Below are 22,122 nucleotides of genomic sequence, written 5' to 3'. Positions count from 1 at the left end.
AATATACCCATAAACAAAATTTAGTTTTATCAGATATATGCATTTAAAATTCATATTTCTCTTTTTGGACAGTGACACAGGAATATTGATGACTCATCCTGCACTACACATTTTTTTTGTCCAGTTATCTCTAGATTTACACTAAAACCACATTCAACTAACTGACAAGTATCAAATGATTGTTCATGACTATGACATAACAAAGGCTTTTTGGCCATTTAAAACAAAAGGAATGAGTAAGTACTGCCCAGACTTCCTGTTTTAATAGGAAATAATTCTAAACAGGAAAACTTCTTGTCAAGTGATTTCATAGAGCCTTTGAGAATGTGAAGTTAACTATCAAAGCTCGACATAAAGTGGAACTAGTTTACAAAAAGAATGGAAACAACGGTAACACTTTAGTATAGGGATCAATTCTCACTAACAACTAGTTGCTGCTTTGCATGCCTATTATTAACATATTGGCTGTTTATTAGTACTTATAAAGCACATATTCTGCTATTCTACATCCATCTAATTCTACCCGATACCTAAACTTAACAACTTCTATCAATAAGCAGCAAATTAGGAGTTTATTGAGGCAAAAGTCATAGTTAATGGTTTGTTGATAGCGAGAATTGGACCTTAAAATAAAGTGTGACCAAACAATGTCTGACTGCAGTGCTGTGTGTAATTCTGCCCATGTGTCCTTCCATCTTTCAGCTAGACCGATGATTGCAGCCCTGCCCCTCAGACCCACGGTCAATAACGGTACTGTCCTGCCTAAGAAGGGCGGCACACTGCCATCCCCCTCCAGCTCCAAGAAGGACAACAGCTCACCAGCAACCAAAAGGTAAGAGACTAAAGGCTGATTCCACAAAAACATTTTGTAAAGTCTGATGGGTGCAGACAATGATTTTTTTAACTTCGGACTTTGATTTCATCCAGTCTGATGATATGAAACATGTTTAATATCTACAAGGCATATATTTTTTGTGTGAGTCACAACTTGAAAGCATGTTATTGTGTGACCCCCAGCTGTTTAGTGTATATAAGTTGTGTAATGTATTCCTGCCTTAATCTATAATTGACTGAAATCTTAGTCCTTTTCATTTTAGAAATAAAGATGAAATTGTTCAAATCTTTCTCAGCCAATTCACTTTGGTGTGGAGATAAAATTGTGTGTATTCTATGATGTGCTGTGCTGGATCGTATTTCAGTATAATAGATAGACAGAGCATGAATATACACAAGATAACAGTGGACGGTTTTGTCTTATAAAGGTCAGCTCACGTCTTTCATGATAAGCAACGCTAAACCTGAAAGACACAGGTTCTCAAGTGAGTCAAATGTGACGTAGAAAGCAATGCAGTATGCCTAGGTTTTAGATGACAGAGAGTAAGCCTTTTGAATTAGGTTGCAGATAAACTTATATTCCACAATATGACTTCATATTTTACAATTGCAACTTAATTTCTAGTAATAACTTAATTTCTCACAATTTACAATTTGTTTCTCATAATTGCATCTTTATACACTACTGTTTAAAGGTTTGGGGTTAAGATTTTAATGTTTTTGAAAGAAGTTTTTTATGCTTATCAAGATTGCATTTATTTTATTAAAAAAAAAGTAAAATATTGTAAAATATTATTACAATTTTAAATAGCAGTTTTCTGTTTAATGTATTTTAAAATGTAATTCATTCCTGAGATGTCAAATCTTCTTTGTCACTTGACGCTTCAGAAATCATTATAATATGCTGATTGGGTGCTCATGATTTTTTAATAATTATCACAAGTTAAAAAGTTTGTGCCACTTTTTTTTTTTATTAAAGGTGATAAATTTTTTTCAAGATTATGTCATTTATAGAATGTTAAAAAGAACAGCATTTATATAAAATAAAAAATATTGAAGTTTTTATTATCACTTTGGATCAATTTAATGCATCGTTGCTGAGTAAAAGTATTAATTTTGTTCAAAAAAATTCTTACTGACCCCAAACGTTTGACGGTTAGTGTATCTCACAGTGTGATATGTCACATTCCAACTTAACCATTTTTCAGAAATAACATTGTTTTTGACACTAGGAAGCCATGAATAATAACGAGATCATTTTTCTTTCTAGAATCCATAAACCGATACTGATGTAATGATATTCATTAGCTTAAAGTGATTCTGCAGTCCACTATGAAAATCAAAATTGCAATGAGAAAAAACAGTCACTTTCATGAACCCTCCAGCTGCGCAACACCAATGTGTCTAATGTTTAATAAATAGCCACATCATGCAGATGAATTAATTAATAAACAGAGGTTTATGATTACAAGACACAAACCCAGCTGACAACCCCTGCTTTCCTCTAAGTGTCTTTGTTTGTGAGTGTCAACTGTCTGTCACATGTATTTGTCATCCTGTGAGACCTGTCTGTCCCCTTCCCTTCTTCCCATCTGTTACATGTTCTAGTCTGTCCCATCTGCCCAGGTTTCTTCTGAGGCCACCTTACAGGTGAGAGTTTTTTGCCTACAGGATCTCCAATCTTCTAAAAAGTGCTGTGGGCTACTGATATTTTTGTAATAAAAATGCTTTAAAGGTTTTTTTAAAACCATTATTCAAGCTTAAAGCCTTAGCAAACAGAGTCTGCGGTTCATCCATATTCTGTGGAGGCTGTTTGGGGATCCCACAGGAAGTACCACTGCAATGGGAGATAAGCTTTGCTTTGATTCTTGTGAAACTGGGCACTATATTACTTGGACATTTGTGTTTTAGCTTCTCTTCAGGCACTCTTTCATTGCAGCCTGTAAAGCTTCTTTTCCCATCATGCCTTGAAGCGAGAGCCCTGTGCAGTCTATAGACTAACTCTATACCCGCTTGCTTGTATGCCTGAAGTGCCATTATTGACAAAAAGCCTCACAAAGCATGAAGATCCTGCAGCCTATTTAACACGGGATAACACCATCCGCCAATGGCTGGGCCAAATGAACTTTAGCCCTGCAGTCTGGATTAGACTTGAGCCTGGCAACCAGTGGACTGCTGATGGGGTCTTTTCTTTTGTTGACAAGTTTTAAAGGGCACCCTGTCTCAATTCACCCCTTTCTAGTGCACAAAGACACAGCAAATCAGGGCATGAACATGTCACAGAGAAAAAAACAAAACATATAAAACACATTTCTTCTGGAATATGTAATGGTTGTTTGCTGTGTCTCTTCGGGGAAGGTGCTGAGTGTGCTGAGTGTCTGTTATAATTGGCTGTCACCATTATTATCTCTACATTGCCATTTCCTTTTTTTCTGTGTGAATGTTTACATTTATGCTTCCTGTTTGAGGTTCAGAATATTGTAGGAAAATTAGGCTTCATGAAAGTTAACTTATATTTGGAGACAGATACAATATTGCAAGCTGTATATACAGTATGTGTGTACATACATACATGTTGCAGTATTAATGTTATTTTTTAAAGAAGTGAATACTTTTATCTCAAAACACTTTACATTGTTTAATAGTGACAATAAATGCATTTATAATGTTGGGTATTCTGTTTTAATTTAGTGTTTTGTTCCACAAACATATTAAGCAGCACAACCGTTTTCAACATTGATAATAATAAGAAATATTTCTTGATCATGAAAATCAGCATATTATTTCTGAAGAATAATGTGACGCTAAATACTGGAGTAATGGCATCTGAAAATTTAGATTTGGCATCACAGGAATACAGTTTTAAATTGAAATAATATTTCTCAGTGTTATTGTTTTTGCTGTATTTTTGATCAAATAAATGCAGCACCAAAATTTTGAAACTTTTTCTTAAAAAATCTGAAATAAATGTTAATAATAATTCAAGCAGGATCTTTAATTCTGTACATCATATTCAATATTTTCCCATTTGCTATGTTTTACATGAGGAGTATTTTATTTTCTTGTGAGGGACAAATTGATATTTATATTGCCTTTTATCATTCATAGCACTGTGAAAAGGACAAGTTCATCTGAGCAAGTCGGCCCCAACAACAGGAAAGACAGTGGTGTGGACTCCAAAAGCAATCGCACACGCGCTGGTTCCACAGGGAGCAACTCTAGTGGCAAGAAAGCCACAGAAAAGTATGTAAATTTAGTTTATGCCCATGTGATTGACTGAATAAGAGCAACTCATACACTCACACGTTGCACATGCACATTTAGATGACTTTCTTCCCCTCTCACCTCCTGCAGCAAACAGAGGGAGCCTGTTTTCAGCGCAGGTAAGAGTCAGGTGTCCTGTTCCCGTGTGATAGAGTATGTGTCTCTGAACCAAGACTGGATCATACAAGCAATGGTTATACTGTCATTGTTCTTTTTGACCGGGCTTTCCAGAAAGTACAGACTCTTGCCAAACACATGTCCTCAAAATAAATGGCTGACCACCCAGATGTACTTTTGTTTAGCAGCAATGCAGCTCAGTTAGAAGGTGGACAGATGTTACAGTGGGGCTGTAGTGAATTAAGGGAAACTCATTTAAGAAAAAAGCGATTTTAGAGATTTCTGCTTGTGTGATTTCCAGTCATGGCTCATGGCGGTACAATCTTTGTTTCAGATCATTTCACCATTAAATTACCTGCTTTTCTTTTGTCAGTAACACATCATCTCTTACCAGAAACATTTCCTCTTTTCATTTTTGTGTTTATTTAATTTAACTTATGTTTGAATTTATAATTTCTAAGCATTAGGTTGAAGAGCAAATAAATGCTGGTAGTAGAAAATTATGAGAATTAATATTTACTATTATATAAGTATAGTTATTAAGCATAGAAACGTCAGAATTATGTTAATTAGTCTCTCAGCAAGGAGAACAAGGTCTTTCAAAGTAAAAAAGCTTGACATTTTCAAGGTCCAACAGGCATTTATAGCCATTGTGTTTATCTATTATACATCAGTTCTGGTCAGAAGCTGTGCAGCTCGTTTTTTTTAAAGAGACACAAAGGAATTCAGCAGCAGTTGTTGGGAACGTCAGAACAAATTTGATTTGGTGTAAAAGCAGAGCGTTCAGTGTGTGCAGCCATATGAGGCAGAATAAAACAAGCTGTTCTGCCTGAGGGCGACATTTGCATGTTCCTTACTGTATATGTGACCCAGTTACTGTATTTAACTGTACCCAAAACTCTGATTAATTGAGGTCAAGACAGCAACTCCAGATGTTAAATATACAGTACACCAAATGAACCAGTGGATTTGTTAAATAGTGCACTTGGCGAATGAAACGACTATCCCGGAGGAGCTTGTAGAGTAATTACCCAGACATGGCGAGCTGGGATCTTATGAACAGGGATCTGTCTTTCCATCAGCCGTTTTCTGCCATCTTACGTGATTGTCTCTGTCTCTGTACGTTCACAAAGGGATGCGACGTGTGACGCACTGCAAAGGTAGGCACTGTTTGTCAACTGGCCCTTGCGTGAGCGGCTCTGTGGACACAGCTTGATTCCCGAAGCCAGAGGGAAGTCAACAATTACAGATTGAGGGCAATTATGACTCCTTGTTTAAAAATGCAAAGACAGCTGGTAGAGTTGAGAATCATTATTTATGCACTGCCAGATACTGTATATGAAGCCATTTTTCTTATTAAACAGATTTTCTTTCCTATTTTTTTTTTTTTTTTTACATATTTTTGTATTTGGGCCATATTTGATTTAACAGGAAATTACATTATAGTGGGGGACTCCTGCAGACTCTCATGACTGTGAGTTAAGATTAATAAATCGCTTAAAATATCAGATAATTTTACCTTTATATGACAAGGCAAGGTTAGCACAGGATGTAAAAAGTGATGTTGTGGGACTTTCAGTCGCTTTGGTGCATTTCTCGAATCAGAAATGAACTTCTCAAAACTACTTGTTCAACCTCCACATCATCTAGTCACTTGTGCACATCACAAAAGCAGTTTCTCATTCTTTTGAACAAGTTGCGAGTGCTTTGGTACATTCATGCAACTGATTATGCACATGTGTCTGTGGTTTCCTACATTATCAGTTGCTAATGTCATGTTGCTCAAAATGTATTATACAGTTCTCTGTGCTATAGTCTTACCCCTCAAAACATAAACTTTCAAGCGTATTTTCACTACACATTTCTATTAGACTTTTTGTAAATTTGCTATGAATTGTGCAAGTGAATCTTGACTTTCACTAATGAATGAGAAAGAGAATGTAGATCAACCAATGACAAACCAATAGCTCAAAGGTGCATCTCATCAACCTTCAATTGGAAAGCATATAGACAGAGGACAGCACAAGAGTTACAAATTCTGACAATGGACTTTCTAATTTTTTATTTTCGCCTTTGTGCCATATGTCTTTTTCTTTTCTATATCACACTGACATTGTAAGTTTTTTTTTTTGTTTTTGGTCAGACCGCTTGTAAAAGTGTAACTATGAATCCTATCCATTACAGTAATGTGTAAATTGTATTTTTGAAATGGATATATTGCATACATAAGAAGTGCAGCCTTCTGCAGTTTCAATACAGTATCTAAACTATTGCCATTGTTTATATCCGGTAATACTAACAGAGTGCGCTGTTATATTGACAACATGACTAAGCATCTTGTTTGTGAACAATGACAAAAGGACTTTTCATTCTGATGGCACTGATATGTTCATTGACATAAATACTTACTTTTGAGAGATGAGCTAAATATTTTGAGTAAGTTACAGGCTTTTGCAGGCCTTTTGCATTGTGTGGTGCTGTTTGTACGAATTGTTTTGAGAAATGCACATACCTCTTTGCAAATATTAAGGATGATTCGAGAAATGCACCAAAGTGACTGAGAAAAACTGTAAACTTGAAAATAATAAAGACGTGTACACCAGGGTTAGTATATTTAACTGAAGCTAAAACTAAAACTATAAAAAAATTACTTGAATTAAAATATATGCATATAAAACATAATAATATTTTAATATTTAATTAAATTAGTTAATATTTTTAACTTGATGTATTAGAATCATTAAAGTTAAACTTTTTTTTTTTTTAAACCATATGAAACCAACATCAATAGAGTACATTCCTAAGAATTGGCGTCTGTGTTTTAAACTAGACTTTTAAATGATTTTTGCCACCAAACTTTTATTTTATTGGGTCTTAAGAGATTTCTTACTTCTTTTTATTATGGTTGTTTCTGCTGTAAAAAGCACATAATGCCCCTTTATACCGTTTATTCTAGCGATTCCAGATGGGACAGTAATCTAGCAGACTTTGATAGCTCTGGCTTCATATTATGGAATCAGCACACACAGAGCTGTCTTGCGTAAGGGTCTGTGTTGATTAGACAAATGCGTGTGTGATAGAAGTTCCCACCCTTCCTCCAGAAATGCTACCTTTCCCAATAAACTAATGAACACTCTCTGTAACACCCTTCTGAGTGATGCCAACCTGTGGTTGATTGCAGTGGTGCTAAAACACAGGCTGTTAACTCTTGAATGATGCTGCTCTGACAGCTCCTGGGTGTTTTGCTCACTGCTCATGGCACTTGTTTTTCACATGCACCATGGGAATCCAACAATCTCCTGCAGTCACACAGCAGCACACTGAATGGCTTTTATTCCAGTAGTTTATTGCTGCTTTTTGCTCCACGTACACGTATTTGTTCTCTCAGTCCCGTAAAGGGCATTTATCATCCTGTGTCAACCAGTTATTTCTCTGAAATTGGAATTTGGTGTTTATCATAAATCTGAAGTTAAATGTCATGCTGGTTTGTGTGCAGTGTGTCACAGTTAGTGGAAATTATTTTCCCAAAACTGTTGTCTTCAATGTTGATGCAACAGTCAGTGAATGACTCACTATGCCCACTGTGTTTTATAGTCACAAAATACTTGTAAGGTAAACAAATTAAAAACCAAAGTCACTTGGGTGGTTTGAGTTATGTTTCTTCAGAATACATTTATCACTTTATTTCCAGTATTCCTGGTTTTCCTCGATCAAGATAACATTCAGTTTCCCATGCGCCTCCCCTTCCCATCAGCACTGCAAAAATCTTTTTCATAAACAGCATTTTTGGCTCGTTTTCTTAGAAAAAAAATGAAATACATTTAGAACAAGATTTTTTAAAAATGAATAAATAAAAATAAACAATTAATGTCCTCTTTCTTTTTTTTTTTTTTGGAAAATACATTTTGAGTTATTTTAAACTTTTATCTCTTACATTTAGTGTATTTTTATAAATTCTTTTTTCCTCCCTCATTGGTTTTAAGCATAAATGTCTCTAAATATTTATCTATTTTTGCTTATAACTAGAAGGATTTGCCAAAATAGTAAGAAACACTATTTATTTCAAGATATATTCTCTGAAAATGTTCCTACACATATTTTCTTTTCAAGTAAATTGCTATTGCTTTACGGATATGTTACTGCAAAACAAGAAAAATACTAATTGAGAAAAAGATCATTTTGCAGTGTAGTTTCTTAGTTTTGTGGACACCCTGTCTTCTTGTTATTATGGTGGTATCTAAAGCTATTGGACAATATCTGATCATGATTATACTTCATCCCACCTCTCCACCCTCTCCCGTACCCGCCCTGTCCAATTTGACCACTTCACCTAGTAACCGTGCAGATCTACCTGCACCGACCGTCAAAAAGGACCGGATCCGCTGAGCCCCCCAAATCCACATCAGCCGTGCCCTCGCAGTCCACCAACATGCCATCAGAGGCCAAGGTTTTGTCTGACAGAGCGGCCCGGCTCGGAAGCCGAAAGGTCCCTCCGTTTACCCTTCCTCTGAGGAAGTGTACTTCTCAATTAGTCCACTCGCCCCTAGATATGCCCTCTTACAGGAGTCCAATCAAATCTCCCAGCCAGTATTTTCAAATCTGTTACTAATCAAAACAGCTGTAATCTTAAACGTAATCAGGTGGAGTCTTTTGTTCTGTTTTGTTCTTTTTGTTTTGATTGTGTCTCTTTGAGTTAGTTTTGTTTCATGTTGTGTATATGTTGTGTTCACACTTTTGTCTTTTTGCTTTTGAATAGGTTTGTTTTGTTCATGTGTGCATTTTATAAACTGTACATTTCCTTTCCCATTGTGTTTGCATGCATGCCTATCTGTGATTTTATCTTGTGTCTATTACTAATTTATCAAACCATGAAATTGCTGCATTCACATGCTTCTGCATTTGACTTTGCTTTGTTTGTCTTTACTTTTAAATTGAGTGTATTTCAAATACTGTACGTAATAAAATGCATTAAAGCATTTCCTTTAAATCTCACTGATCTATTGAATTATTTTCTGAACATAATATATATTCTTATAAACACTGTTGCAATTCCCTCTAATCCTCCCTTTGGGAAAAAAGCATTTCATTTTCTCTTGGATTAACATTTAATCACATCTTAAAATATACTAACATTCAAAAATGTGGGGTCAGTAAGATTATTTATTGTTCTAAGTTTCTTATGCATACCAAGGCTGCATTTATTTAATCAAAAATACAGTGAAAATAGTATTATTGTGAAATATTAATGCAACATAAAATAACTATTGTGGTATATTTAAAAAAGTAATTTATTTCTGTGATGGCAAAGCTGAATTTTCAGCATCATTACTCCAGTCTTCAGTGTCACGTGATCCTTTAGAAATCATTCTAATATGCTGATTTGCTGCTCAGGAAAACATTTCTACTTATTGTCAATGCTGTTAACAGTTGTGCAATTAATATTTTTGTGCAAACCATGATACATTTTTAGCGTTCTTTGATAAATTGAAAGTTCAATTTATTTGAAATAGATTTTTGTCACTTTTGATATTCATTGCTGAATAAAAATATTAATTTATTTCACAAAAAATAAACAGGTAAATAAAATAAACTGCAGTGACCCCAAATTTTTGTCTGATTTAACATTGTTTACTCAAAATCGGATGACATTAACCCCAACAGATGTCACAGCGATCCTTCACTGACCCATGCATTTTCTTGTTCTAAACATCTGCGTTGCTTTTTCTAGATGAAGGGTATGTCAAAATGTATTTGAAGGGACGACCCATCACCATGTACATGCCCAAAGACCTGGTGGACACATACTGCCTGGAAGCAAAGGCTGACTTGCCTCCTAAAAAACTGAAGCTAGACTGGGTGTATCCTTTGTGAAATAGACGTGGAGCTGCATTTAGATTGATTCTTGTATTGAACACTCATTGCTGTAAGATTGAATTAACTGTTGATTTATTATTACACAGAAAATGAGCTGGTAAAAATGTCATGAGCTAAATGATGGATATGGTTTCTAGGTCCAAGTTATGTGTTACAAGGTTATTGTGCATAATGTTAAGCACCTCAAAAAGTATTATTCAATGTGATGCACTAATTCCATATTCACATTCCAAGTTGAATTTTGAAGCATGAAGGATGTCTAATCATATACCCTGGTGTTCTCTCTGGCTCTGCTGAGCACTGCAGCCTGTCGGAGTGGGATATTTTTTGCATCTCTTACCCATGGTGCATTTGGTACATTGCCTAAAACCAACTTAGACAAGACTGAGAAATCTATGATATCTACAGCCCAACCAAATAAAATATTAAGTGGTCAGCTGGCACTTTTCCAAAAATAAAAATGTTAAAATTTTCCTTTCACCCTTCATAGCTGAGGTTTGTTCCTAATTTAGCTCATCGACAGTAGTTTTTGCTCTTGACTATGACCCAGCTATGGTTACCGGGGCCGTGACTGTCGATCCAACCTGTACTTGCTCCCGACGGGGGAAACGGTTTACTTCATCGCATCTGTGGTTGTGCTGTATAATGTGGATGAGCAACTACAAAGACACTACACTGGACATTCTGATGATATCAAGTGGTAAGACTTATATTTCTGTTCATGTGACGTCATTGTCTATTTGTTCACCTTAGCATACACTGATCTCAAACTCATCGAACCAGTACATTCAGTATCTTTTTGTCACCTCAAAACTGCCTTATCTAAAGATGATACTACAGCTTAAATTATTATTCAGATATTCTGCATCATAATTTTTCAAAACTATGCTGAATGCATGATTTCAGAGCAGTGTTGTTTAATTTTCTGCTTTGATGTGCAATTCAACTGAACATTTATCATTAGTCGTGTCACTGGTTTATTATTATAAGTTTATTATTCATTCCACTGTCATGCTTCAGTCTGTATTTTGCCTCTGTGTTACACCACACATGAGTTTTTTTGGGGTAAAAGAGACCTCAAGGACATAAAAGTTTAGAATTATAGTTAATGCATTATCCTTTATGCATAAAATGTCAATAAATTAGTGACGTTATGCTTAACATTAAAGTTTCAGATTCCTATTTATCCTAACTTTTGCTTAATTAAACTATTTAATCTTCATGAAAGTGTTGTGTCTTTTAAATTAACACTTTTATTCGGTTAGGGTGCATTAAATTGATCAAATGTTACAGTAAAGACATTTATAATGTTACAAAAGATTTCTATTTCAAATAAATGTTGTTCTTTTCTATTCATCAAAGAATCCTAAAAACAAAAGATCACAAATTCACAACTGTTTTCAACATTGATAATAGTAAGACATGTATTTTGAGCAGCAAATCGGCATATTAGAATGATTTCTGAAGGATCATGTGACACCGAAGACTGGAGTAATGGCTGCTGAAAATTCAGCTTTGCATCACAGGAATAAATTAAGTTTTAAAATATATTGAAATAGAAAACAGTTATTTTAAATTGAAATAATAGTTAACAATAGTACTGTTTTTATTGTATTTTTGATTAAATAAATGCAGCCTAGGTGAGCATAAGATACAGTATGTCTTTCAAACACATTAAAAAAAAAAATCTTACTTACTTTTGAAACTTTTGAATAGTGAATATCAATGGCCCCAAACTTAAAAAGGTCAAGTCAGCAAAACACACTTAAAGTCAAGCCATCAGAACATTAGACAAAATATAATGACATTAATATATTTTCCTCTTGACCTCCAGTCTCCAGTTGAGACATAAACGTCAAGGTACAACACAAATGATCATGTATGACTGAGTAAAATCTCATACTGTATTTTGTTCATCTGTATAGGAATTTACAGAACATCAAGGCTGTTCATTGTAAAAGAAAAGCATAAAAAGAAACCATTAACCAATATGTTCATGATCAGTTTCCTGTGTTTATGATCGGTCCTGTGACTCATAATGCTCAAAGTCATAGTGTTGTGACGGCACTGACTCGCAGAGACAAAAATGTGCGACGTCCTCTCACTGCTGTGTCATCGGCTCTTCAACAGTCCCAGCTGCCTACATCTTTCACCTCTTTTGTCTTCCCCTACAGCCTCGCTGTCCATCCTGATAAAATCACCATAGCAACAGGACAAGTGGCTGGCACATCCTCAGATGGAAAAGTAAGATCAGTTATTTTAAACCGGTATCAATCATAAACATGAATAGCGTATTGCTACTATAATAGGCTTGATCCAGCCAAAATAAATCTCCTAATTATTGCATGTGCCTCAAGGGTCTGTCATAACAAATGTTGCGGATCAAGATCCCACATCCACACACTTCAAATAAAAGTCAAATTGGTTTAACATGCTCAGTACATCTGTCTGTGTCTGGCAGCTTTTGGCTCCTCACGTGCGAGTGTGGGACTCTGTGAGTTTGAACACGTTGCACATCCTTGGAACCGGTTTCTTTGATCGAGCTCTGGTTTGCCTCTCCTTCTCAAAATCGGTAAGAGCAAGTCACTCTGTATAATGTTAGCAAACAAATGTTCTCGTGAAACCGCAAAATACAGCCTATAGTTCTTTGAATCATCAAGCAAACCTGTCTTTATTATGAATACTGGGTGGTATTTTCTGTAGCCTGGTCAGTTTAAAGGCATAGTTCATCCAAAAATGAAAATTTTGTCATCATTTATTCACCCTCAGAAGAACTATTAAAGAATGTTGGCAACCAAACGGCACTGACCTCTATACTATGGGAAAAAAATACTGTGGAAGTCAGTGGCTAACGTCAACTGTTTGGTTACCAACAATCTTCAAAATATCATCTTTTGTGTTCAGCAGAAGAAAGAAACTCTTACAGGTTAGGAACAACTTGAGGGTGAGCAAATGATGACTGAATTTTCCTTTTTGGGTGAACTGTCTCTTTAAATGCATCTGTCAAAAGAGGTTGTGAGTGATAAAAATGTCTTTCAAACATTCAGAACGGAGGAAGCTGGTTGTGTGTTGTGGACGACTCCAATGACCATATTCTCTCTGTGTGGGACTGGCAGAGGGAGGAAAGGCTTGCTGAAGTCAAGGTGAGTGCTATTCAGGATAGATATTGAACAGATATATTAGCAATGTCAACATTATATGTCAACAAGAGGCGTGCAGAAATGATTCCCTTTTTGTGCATCTTCATGACTTTTCTTTCTCTGCCCTCGCAGTGCTCCAATGAGTCAGTCTTTGCTGCTGATTTCCACCCGACAGATGCTAATATAATTGTAACCTGTGGGAAGTCACACCTTTATTTCTGGTCATTAGAAAAGGGATCTCTTGTGAAAAAACAGGGACTTTTTGAGGTAATTTGTCATAAGCCTTTGTGGTCAAATTCAGTGAATCTTGTCACTTTTTTATTGAATCAAATTGCATGTTCAGATATAGTAAAATGTGCATGTACATCATGTACACTAGCAGTTGAAGGTTTAGACACATCTACTCTTTCTTTATTATTACTGGTCATCAAAATTATGAAATAACACAAACGGAAGTATGTGAATTATTTTGTGTAGTAAAAAAAAAAAATGTAGCTTCTGGTGCTAATGTGATTAACGAAAAAAATAACTAGAATGATACTTTTGTAAAGAAATGTATGCATTGCCATTTGTAGTCTTTTATGCTCACTAAGGCCGCATTTATTTGATTCAATTTTGATGCAATTTAAAATAGCTGTTTTTTTATTTAATATACTTTAAAAAAAATGTAATATATTAATAATTTTAAATATTAATTATAAAATGTAATTTATTCATGTGATGGCAAAGCTGAATTTTTTTTTTAGCAGCCATTACTCCAGTCTTCAGTGTCATATTATTTCTTATTATCAATGTTGAACATATTTGTACTGCTTAATATTTTATTTGAAAACCATGATGCACTTTATCAGGATTATCTGATTAATATACTGTAAAGAACAGCATTTATTGAAAGTAGACATTTTTCGTGACATTATAAATGTCTGCACTGTCAACGTTTGGTCAATTTAATGCAACTTTGCTAAAGTATTAATTTCTTTAAAAAGGCTCTCAAGATCCAGAGAAACCTAACTTCAGTTAGATGTGCCCAAACATTTCACTGGTAGTGTAGTTGTGGACTATGAAAAACATGTAATCTCTGTCTTTTGTGTGATACATCTATTGCATTTCTGCTTTAAAAATAAAGTCATATTTATGTTTCTTGCAGAAACAAGAGAAGCCCAAGTTTGTATTGTGTGTGACTTTTTCAGAAAATGGCGACGCCATCACTGGAGACTCGAGTGGAAATATACTTGTGTGGGGCAAAGGTAAAAGAATAAAAGGTTTATTATTATGGAGTTATTTATTGATTTATTCAAATGTTTTGTAAAAACCTACCTCAGTTGAACTGTAAAATATCTTCTTCATACAATTATGAATGCTGTACAGCATAACAGCTGTGTGTTATCTAAGGCTGACCCTGCTGCCAACAAAAGATTCTTTATTAGTGATAATAAAAGAGAGATTGTGCTCCATTTTTACACAATTCAATAAGTTTTGTGTTTTCATGTAGCCTGTGAACACCTTTGATTGTCTGATATACCAATAATGGTTTCCAGTTTTGCAACAGTCGGTTTATATAATGCATGTTTTCTGGTCATGGTTCACAGGATCTAATCGTATTAGCTTAGCCATTCAGGGAGCACATGAGGCCAGCGTCTTTGCACTTTGCATGTTGAGAAATGGGACGCTGGTCTCAGGTGGGAAGGATCGTAAACTCATCTCCTGGGACGAAAATTATCAAAAGATTCAAACGGTGGAGGTAAGGCATCTATATAGGTATCATTTTGCAGTATGCAGTATGCGTTTGTATTGTAGTATCATCAAGTAAGCAGCCATAATTTACCAGCTGTTTTGTGTGTTACTCTCAGGTGCCTGAGTTATATGGCCCTATTCGGACTGTGGCTGAAGGACGGGGAGAAACGGTTCTTATTGGCACTACCAAAAACTATGTCCTGCAAGGCAGTCTGGATGGGGAGTTCATACCCATCACCCAGGTAAGTTAACCAGTGTAGCTACAATATGCATGAGTAACCAGAGTTTTCTGCGGCCGGCCAGGTGTGTTGAGAAGATACTGTATATAATACTGTATGTAATATACATAACATATGGAATTATTTTAGCATAATTATTAACTAATTCCTAATTTCAGTACAGAATTTCTCTGTACTATTTGATATTGTATATAAATTGGATATTGGATATCGATTATGCTCATTTGTCATTATTTTTACATTTAGATAAGACCTTTCTTATCATATAACACTCAGAGTTAATCTTTACAATTGATTTATTATAGAATAATTATAATTATAATTTAAAATAAAACAATACTAATTTAAATATTTGTAGTATATAATATTTAGTATATAATGAATATTTTATATAAAATATTTAATAATGTATTAAATATTTAAATAATTATTTAATTAATCTATTTAATAAATTATTAAATATTTAAATAAATAAATGTTAAATCTTTAGGATATAATTTTATTATGATAAAATGAATGTCCATTTTAATACTGAACATTTTAATGTAGTGATGAAATTTGCTATTTATTTGTTTTCTATGTTATATTTTTAAATTAAATGTAGTTTTTTTAATTTATTATATTTTAAATGTTTTAATTTAATTTAATTATTTTAAAAATTATTATTAGAGAAGAACTTATCTGTATTGGTCAATATTGGGTATATATTTGATATTTATTATGCTCCTTTCTCCCTATTTGTACAAAAACAAAATTATTGAAATAATAAATAATTTAATAAATATTTAGCAAATCTCAAAATGAACATCCATTTTCATACTGTACATGATAATGTTGCGATGCCTAAATTCACTCGTAGCATTTAAAACATCAATGTTTTGTAGGTAATATATAAAATAACATGAAATAATTATTACCTTATCAGTATCACGCAGAATATTAGTGCATCCCTAGTAGTGTTAGTTAATGTGGCTCTGGTCCTCTAAATGTAGAAAATGTTTGTTGTAGAACAAAGTTTATTCCCTTCTATGTTGAACCAAAATGAATCCTTTTAGGGTAAAAGGGTAAAACAGAATGCATTTGATGTTTTAAACTTTCTTTGAAACTACACTGACACCCCACACTGATATTTAGGTCTGTTGATTGTTTGATTGTCAGGGCCACACAGATGAGTTATGGGGCCTGACTGTACATCCTCTGAAGCATCAGTTCCTCACCTGTGGCCATGACAAGCACATCTGCCTGTGGGACTCTGCCTCTCATCAGCCCATCTGGACCAAAACATTGGAGGTGAGTAGCCCGTCTCGGTAGGTTTCACTTACATTACCGTAGTGTCGTCTCACAGCTCACACATCAGTTTCTTGTTACTGAAACCCTTGTCACTACTGCACCTGTAATGAAATGAGCTCTGCTGTTCCTTGGGCTGAGATGTAACCGTATTTGTGTTGACAGGATGTTTGATTGAGCATGTATGTGTTTCCCTCACGGACAGGACGCCGCGCAGTCGGCCGGCTTCCACCCTTCTGGAGCGACAGTTGCTATAGGAACGCAGACGGGCAGGTGAGGCGATTTCTTTTCATCAACGGGGTCCCTGACACATCATTACAATTCAGAAAAGGGGTCTAATAGAGTGTTACATGGAAGACCCAAACACTTATTATTATGCTAATTCAACACAGGAACACAATACCATCGCAGCGGCATTGTTCAGCTGTCTTTGATTTCTTTTTCTTCACTAGGATCCTGATAATGGCTTTGGATGAAGAGTCTAACGTTCGTTATGCTTCAGGTTTCTTTAGACCTGTGCGTTTAATATTGTCCTTTCGCTCATTATCAATCTGTGCAGGTGGCTTGTGCTCGATACCGAATCGAAGGATCTGGTCACGGTGCACACGGACGGGAACGAACAGCTGTCGGTTATGCACTTTTCTCCAGGTTAGAGTTAATTCTCCCAGCAGCCTTTTCACTGCTTGCTGGGAAAACATTAGGATGTTAGCCAAAAACTAGCACTCATTAAAGTCTCTGCAATTGATTAAGTTGAAAACCCTCCGTTATTCTTTCCAGATGGTCATTTCCTTGCGATCGGGTCACATGACAACTACATCTACATTTATGCTGTGGCAGAAAATGGAAAGAAATACAGTAGAGTTGGAAAGTGCTCAGTAAGTATGTGTGTTTATGCAAAAATATGACTTATTTTGTATAACAAATGTGTAATAGATTATCATAGACCACACATGAGATAATAGACTAGTGTTTTTTAGTATTTATATACCAATACAATATTTATTAATATCTTGAATATTTTAATTTTTATATTTTCAGTTTAACTTCTGAATTGTTTTTTTTTAACATTTATATTTCAGCTTTTTATTTATTAATGTAAATGATTTTCAATAGTTTTAGTTAACAGTAAACACTGCCACAAACACAGTCTTATCAAATTAATGTTTTTTTTTCTTTTATGTTTGTATCCACTGTCTGTTATTGCTCACAGGGTCATTCTAGTTTCATCACCCATCTGGATTGGTCTGTGGATTCTCAGTACTTGGTATCCAACTCAGGGGACTATGAGATCCTTTACTGTGAGTATCTATAAGTATCTAGCTTTAAGTATCTTTACTGTGAAAGCAGAGTGAAATAGACAGTTGCACTGACAGTTAATTTGTAATTCAATCAGTGCATTTGAATAAACAAAGTATGGCTAAATTTAACTCAGTTACATGGAAATGCTAAACATTAAACTGTGGTTCTCAACCCTTTAGACTCCAAATATTCAACCATATTCAAAGGACTCCTCATGCAGGCTAATATATTTGTTTGTGTCCATAGATTAAAATTAAAATGTTTCAGAATTCCAGACGTTTTACGAGCCCTCAAGGATCCCGATAAATTAACATAACTTGTCCAGTCGTGATGTACTGAATAAGGATTTTTACAAATCATTTTTACTCAAAATTTCTATATAATAGTGACGAAAAATGTGTAATTTTTTTTCTTCTCATTTTAAAACATGCCTCCCTAGTGGACCTGGTCTCCTGTTTACTGAGTTAAATCTGTTTATACTATAAATTCATTAACTGATAAACATTATTATCTTTCAGGGATTCCTTCTGTGTGTAAGCAAGTAGTGAGTGTGGAGACAACCCGGGATATTGAATGGGCCACTTTCACCTGTACTCTGAGCTTCCATGTTTTTGGTAAGGTTAATGTTTTATGTCATGGGTCGCAGTGTAAAATAATAATAATTCTTTAAAACCAGCTTTATTTGTAATGATAGTAAATAAATATAGCTAAATTGAACAAATCACAGTCTTCCCCATGTATCCATATCTGCATAAGAGCGTTAGTTTTGTAGTGTTGTCTTTTATGAACGTAAGTGTACAGCCATAAATCTGTTATTGATATCATATATTCTGTTTGTGTTACTCTCCAGGACTGTGGCCGGATGGCTCAGATGGTACTGATATCAATGCTGTGTGCAGTTCAAATGCAAAGAGGCTGCTCGTCACCGGAGATGACTTTGGCAAAGTTCACCTCTTCTCATTCCCTTGCTCTCAGTCCCGAGTAAGAACCAGCGCTAAATCTTAAACATCAGATAGATAGTGTTCATCTTAGCACCAAATAATGCTAATATATGGTATTATTTCTCTCTATCCACCTCTACAGGCTCCTAGTCACATCTACGGTGGACACAGCAGCCACGTCACCAATGTTAACTTCCTACGTGATGACAGCCACTTAATCTCTACAGGAGGGAAGGACATGAGCGTAATGCAGTGGCGTGTGGTGTAAAACGACCACTGTCACACTGAACTTCCTTATTTTTCTAGGATCAAGTGGCTTGGGAAAGCAAAAGTGGGGCCATCGACTACAGAGTAGAGTGGAGTCTCAAATTTATTTGCCTTTAAATTGATCTCAGGACACCAATATTTGAAGTGACTCTCTGTTTTGACTGTCTCACGCGTTCCCTAGGCTATGAAAGAGATGTTTTGTGATGGAAACCCATCTCTTTAGCTTTGAATAACAAACTAAAGAATCTGCTCTACAGGACAAAGTTAAATTTGATGCCAAAGCACATTGGGAATGAATAGTCCAGTCCAGTTTATATTAGACCAATATATGTGCTCAAAGCACTGACCAATCATAACACTGTTGTAACTTCTTAGGGATCATTTAGAGTCTTAAAAATACCATCAATTATACTCTATCACACTCTGACTGTGTTTTGATAAATTGCACGTTAGCCATCATTTTGTACTAAAATTTGTCTCCATTATGATCTTTTCGAGGGGTGAGAACCAGAAGGGCATAAGTGACATTTTTGGTCAAATGGAGATATGTATATCAAATGAAAGCATTTAATGAGCTCTTTCTACTGGTAAAAGTACTGTCATCCATGAGTGTACAAATTTTTAAATATAAACAGTTGAAATCAGTACACAAAGTCAGATCAAATTATGGTAAATATTTTGTTTTGGTTCTCCTGTAAAGTTGGTGAAATGTCACTTACGCCTTTATGGTTCTCACCCCTCGTTTTATTAACTTTTGCTGCCACCGTATGGTACGTTGCGGTATTGCAGCCACCTTCCCACCGCTGAATTTATTTTATCCTCTGCTGTAGTCAAATACTTACGGTGTTTCATGGATTTAAACCGTTATAGAAGTACAAAAATATTCAGTCAGCCATCAAAATCCTCTCAAGGACGAAAAATAGCATGAGTTTGGGAAACAAAGTGACTGTACTGCAAAATGATCAAGGCCTTCACTGTCTTTCACTTGCTAAATCACTACAGCCATTAATCACTGATTTAGTTTAATCCTCAGTCTGACATCAAATCTGTTTTGTGCATCAACTAGCTTAACTAAACGCCATCATGTAGTGCACATTTACATTAGCGTTAAGCTCCATTTTCATAACCTCCGCTTGAGAAACATGATTGAACAGTTACAGTCAAATGACTGTAGTATTAATAATAAAACTAAGCATGCACAAGCTTGTTTGTAACTGTCTAACCTATTTTTCCATATTCATTGTCGGTTATATGGCATAGCCATGAAAATAAAGGAAATCATGGTAGTTCTTCTGTGAAATACGAGAAAGCTTTGTTTTTGACCAAATATAGGTTTGTTGAATCAAGGTTGGGGTGATATTTTGAAGGATGATGTCTACAACCACATGACAATATTACGTTATATGAATGTATAATAAAATGGGGAAATCAGTTCTTTCACCCTAAAAAATGTTTTGTAATAATGTGTCCTCCAAACAGCAACCACCCAAATGGAACAAGAGGGTCTGGAAAGTCATATTGAAAACACATATGTTGGTTTCTCCAAACCCTCTACACTGTGATGCTCTGGCCATCAGCAGACGTAGTCATAAACATCATTTATCATTAAACAAAAGTAATTTGTTTATGCCTGTTTATGCAACAGAATCAAATGAGAATGAATAACAGGAAGAGGAGGAATAGCTGTAACCCAATGAGGCAGGGCTCAGATGAAGTTGCAATGCGGCATTTTGGCCACCAGCAGTCGCTGTTCTGCGTGTTTGTTTTTACACTATCCTCATAAGCTCCTTTCTCATTGTCATAACACGGTGGAGGAAAATGGCAACTCCAGTGCACGTTTGCAGTCCGCAATTCAGATCGATGTTGTAGGCGCGACCATGAGCTAAACATGGGATATGTTTTATTCCGCTGTGGTGACAGAGAGCGATATGCTGTAGATCTTTCGAGACATCTGCATTGCTTCTGATCCAAGGACTGGCTGTGCATCGCTGGATGAGCATATACATTCAAGCTGACCATTGTTTTATGGAATAGTACACGTGTTGTATTTATACTCATTAAAATACATATTTATGCGCCGATAGCTTTACATACAGCGGCTCGCCTCAGTGGCTTTGCTAAGTTTCTTTTTTCACCTTTTGAAATATTTATTGCATCCATATATTCGTGGGGATATCATCAGAAAATGAGGTAAGCAGCCCAATGTGTTGACACAGCATGTATATATTCATTTATACATCAAAATGCATTGATGTATATAAATATATCTATTGCTATATTCATTTATGTATTACATAGCACTTGACACTGTTAATCACAGCCATTGGGTGTGTTTCAAACCTTGTGAGCTCCCTACCTAGACAGCTATTCGGATGTCCTGCTAGCAATGGGGATTTTGATTCTTTTCACTGATTTGAATCTTTTTGAATCAGTTCATAATAAAGATCCGTTCACTCATTCAGTCAGTGACTCTTTTTGGAAGGTTCACCGTTACACCAGTAGGCGGCGACAAGCGAATGGCCTTTCAATGTGTTCCGTGAATCATGAAATTTTGTACTTAACCAATGAGTTTAAAAAATAAAAAAAAAGGCATGTTCGCGATTAAAATAAGTCTTGTTAGCCTTTTACCATTTGTAGGCTACAAATCTACCAATTAAGTCTCTAGAAATAGCGTTCACAACAAGAAAGACAACTATTATGATATTAGCTTGCACACCATTTAGCTGCAGTTATTTTGTCTTCTGCTTAAAATTCCTACGGTCTTTAAACTAAAGGCACTTCGAAAAATCGTTATGAAAGTGATTCTAACCATATCGTTCCTCTGTGTCATTATCGTTATAGATGTGATGTGGAGTAATAAGATGGGCCTATTTGGTGTGAATGTGGCTTAAGCATCGTAAGTGTTTTCCTGATAAATAATAATAAAGCAGATCTATCTGTCAGCCGATCCTACAGTTCATTCGGTTCTTAGGCTTACGAGATGTCTAGTTTAGATTCAAAGTGACTAATTTAATGAAGCCATTTTCCTATTCCTTCAGAAAGTCCAAACAATTAATTTACAGTCTGCACTCGAATGCTATTTCCTCTGGCTATATTGCCATCTGAAAATATGAATCAGTGATGTAC

At 35.3% G+C, this 22,122-nt stretch overlaps 2 protein-coding genes across 14 annotated transcripts in view; both read left to right on the top strand.

Moving 5' to 3' along the window:
* The window catches only part of eml1 (EMAP like 1), a 55,078-nt gene extending 34,642 nt beyond the window's left edge, over positions 1–20,436 (top strand). For 4 of the 7 annotated variants that reach the window (XM_058749635.1, XM_058749633.1, XM_058749637.1 and 1 more), the window contains 21 exons: positions 703–832; positions 3,943–4,077; positions 4,189–4,217; positions 5,349–5,375; positions 9,944–10,073; positions 10,640–10,789; positions 12,264–12,333; positions 12,551–12,661; positions 13,137–13,232; positions 13,362–13,496; positions 14,377–14,476; positions 14,819–14,970; positions 15,080–15,205; positions 16,361–16,492; positions 16,695–16,762; positions 17,049–17,137; positions 17,267–17,364; positions 17,700–17,787; positions 18,307–18,402; positions 18,639–18,769; positions 18,872–20,436. In XM_058749635.1, coding sequence (XP_058605618.1) covers positions 703–832; positions 3,943–4,077; positions 4,189–4,217; positions 5,349–5,375; positions 9,944–10,073; positions 10,640–10,789; positions 12,264–12,333; positions 12,551–12,661; positions 13,137–13,232; positions 13,362–13,496; positions 14,377–14,476; positions 14,819–14,970; positions 15,080–15,205; positions 16,361–16,492; positions 16,695–16,762; positions 17,049–17,137; positions 17,267–17,364; positions 17,700–17,787; positions 18,307–18,402; positions 18,639–18,769; positions 18,872–18,997 — 2,219 coding nt within the window. In that variant the 3' untranslated portion in view covers positions 18,998–20,436. The remainder of the gene's footprint in view (positions 1–702; positions 833–3,942; positions 4,078–4,188; positions 4,218–5,348; positions 5,376–9,943; positions 10,074–10,639; positions 10,790–12,263; positions 12,334–12,550; positions 12,662–13,136; positions 13,233–13,361; positions 13,497–14,376; positions 14,477–14,818; positions 14,971–15,079; positions 15,206–16,360; positions 16,493–16,694; positions 16,763–17,048; positions 17,138–17,266; positions 17,365–17,699; positions 17,788–18,306; positions 18,403–18,638; positions 18,770–18,871) is intronic. The other 3 variants (XM_058749634.1, XM_058749636.1, XM_058749641.1) reach the window with 1 other exon arrangement.
* A 313-nt stretch (positions 20,437–20,749) lies between these two features.
* The window catches only part of evla (Enah/Vasp-like a), a 32,632-nt gene continuing 31,259 nt past the window's right edge, over positions 20,750–22,122 (top strand). For 3 of the 7 annotated variants that reach the window (XM_058749183.1, XM_058749180.1, XM_058749182.1), the window contains exon 1: positions 20,780–21,186. Coding sequence is in view for 1 of the 7 variants with exons in the window: in XM_058749175.1 (XP_058605158.1) it covers positions 21,182–21,186 (5 nt within the window). In the remaining 6 variants the exon portion in view is untranslated. Of the gene's footprint in view, positions 21,187–22,122 lie in introns of all 7 variants that reach the window. The other 4 variants (XR_009266706.1, XM_058749172.1, XM_058749175.1 and 1 more) reach the window with 4 other exon arrangements.

This window comes from Onychostoma macrolepis, chromosome 17, assembly GCF_012432095.1.
Source record: "Onychostoma macrolepis isolate SWU-2019 chromosome 17, ASM1243209v1, whole genome shotgun sequence".
Classification (NCBI taxonomy): Eukaryota; Metazoa; Chordata; class Actinopteri; order Cypriniformes; family Cyprinidae; genus Onychostoma; species Onychostoma macrolepis.
Note: the sequence above shows the minus strand (reverse complement) of the source record. Positions and strands in the feature narration are given on the sequence as shown.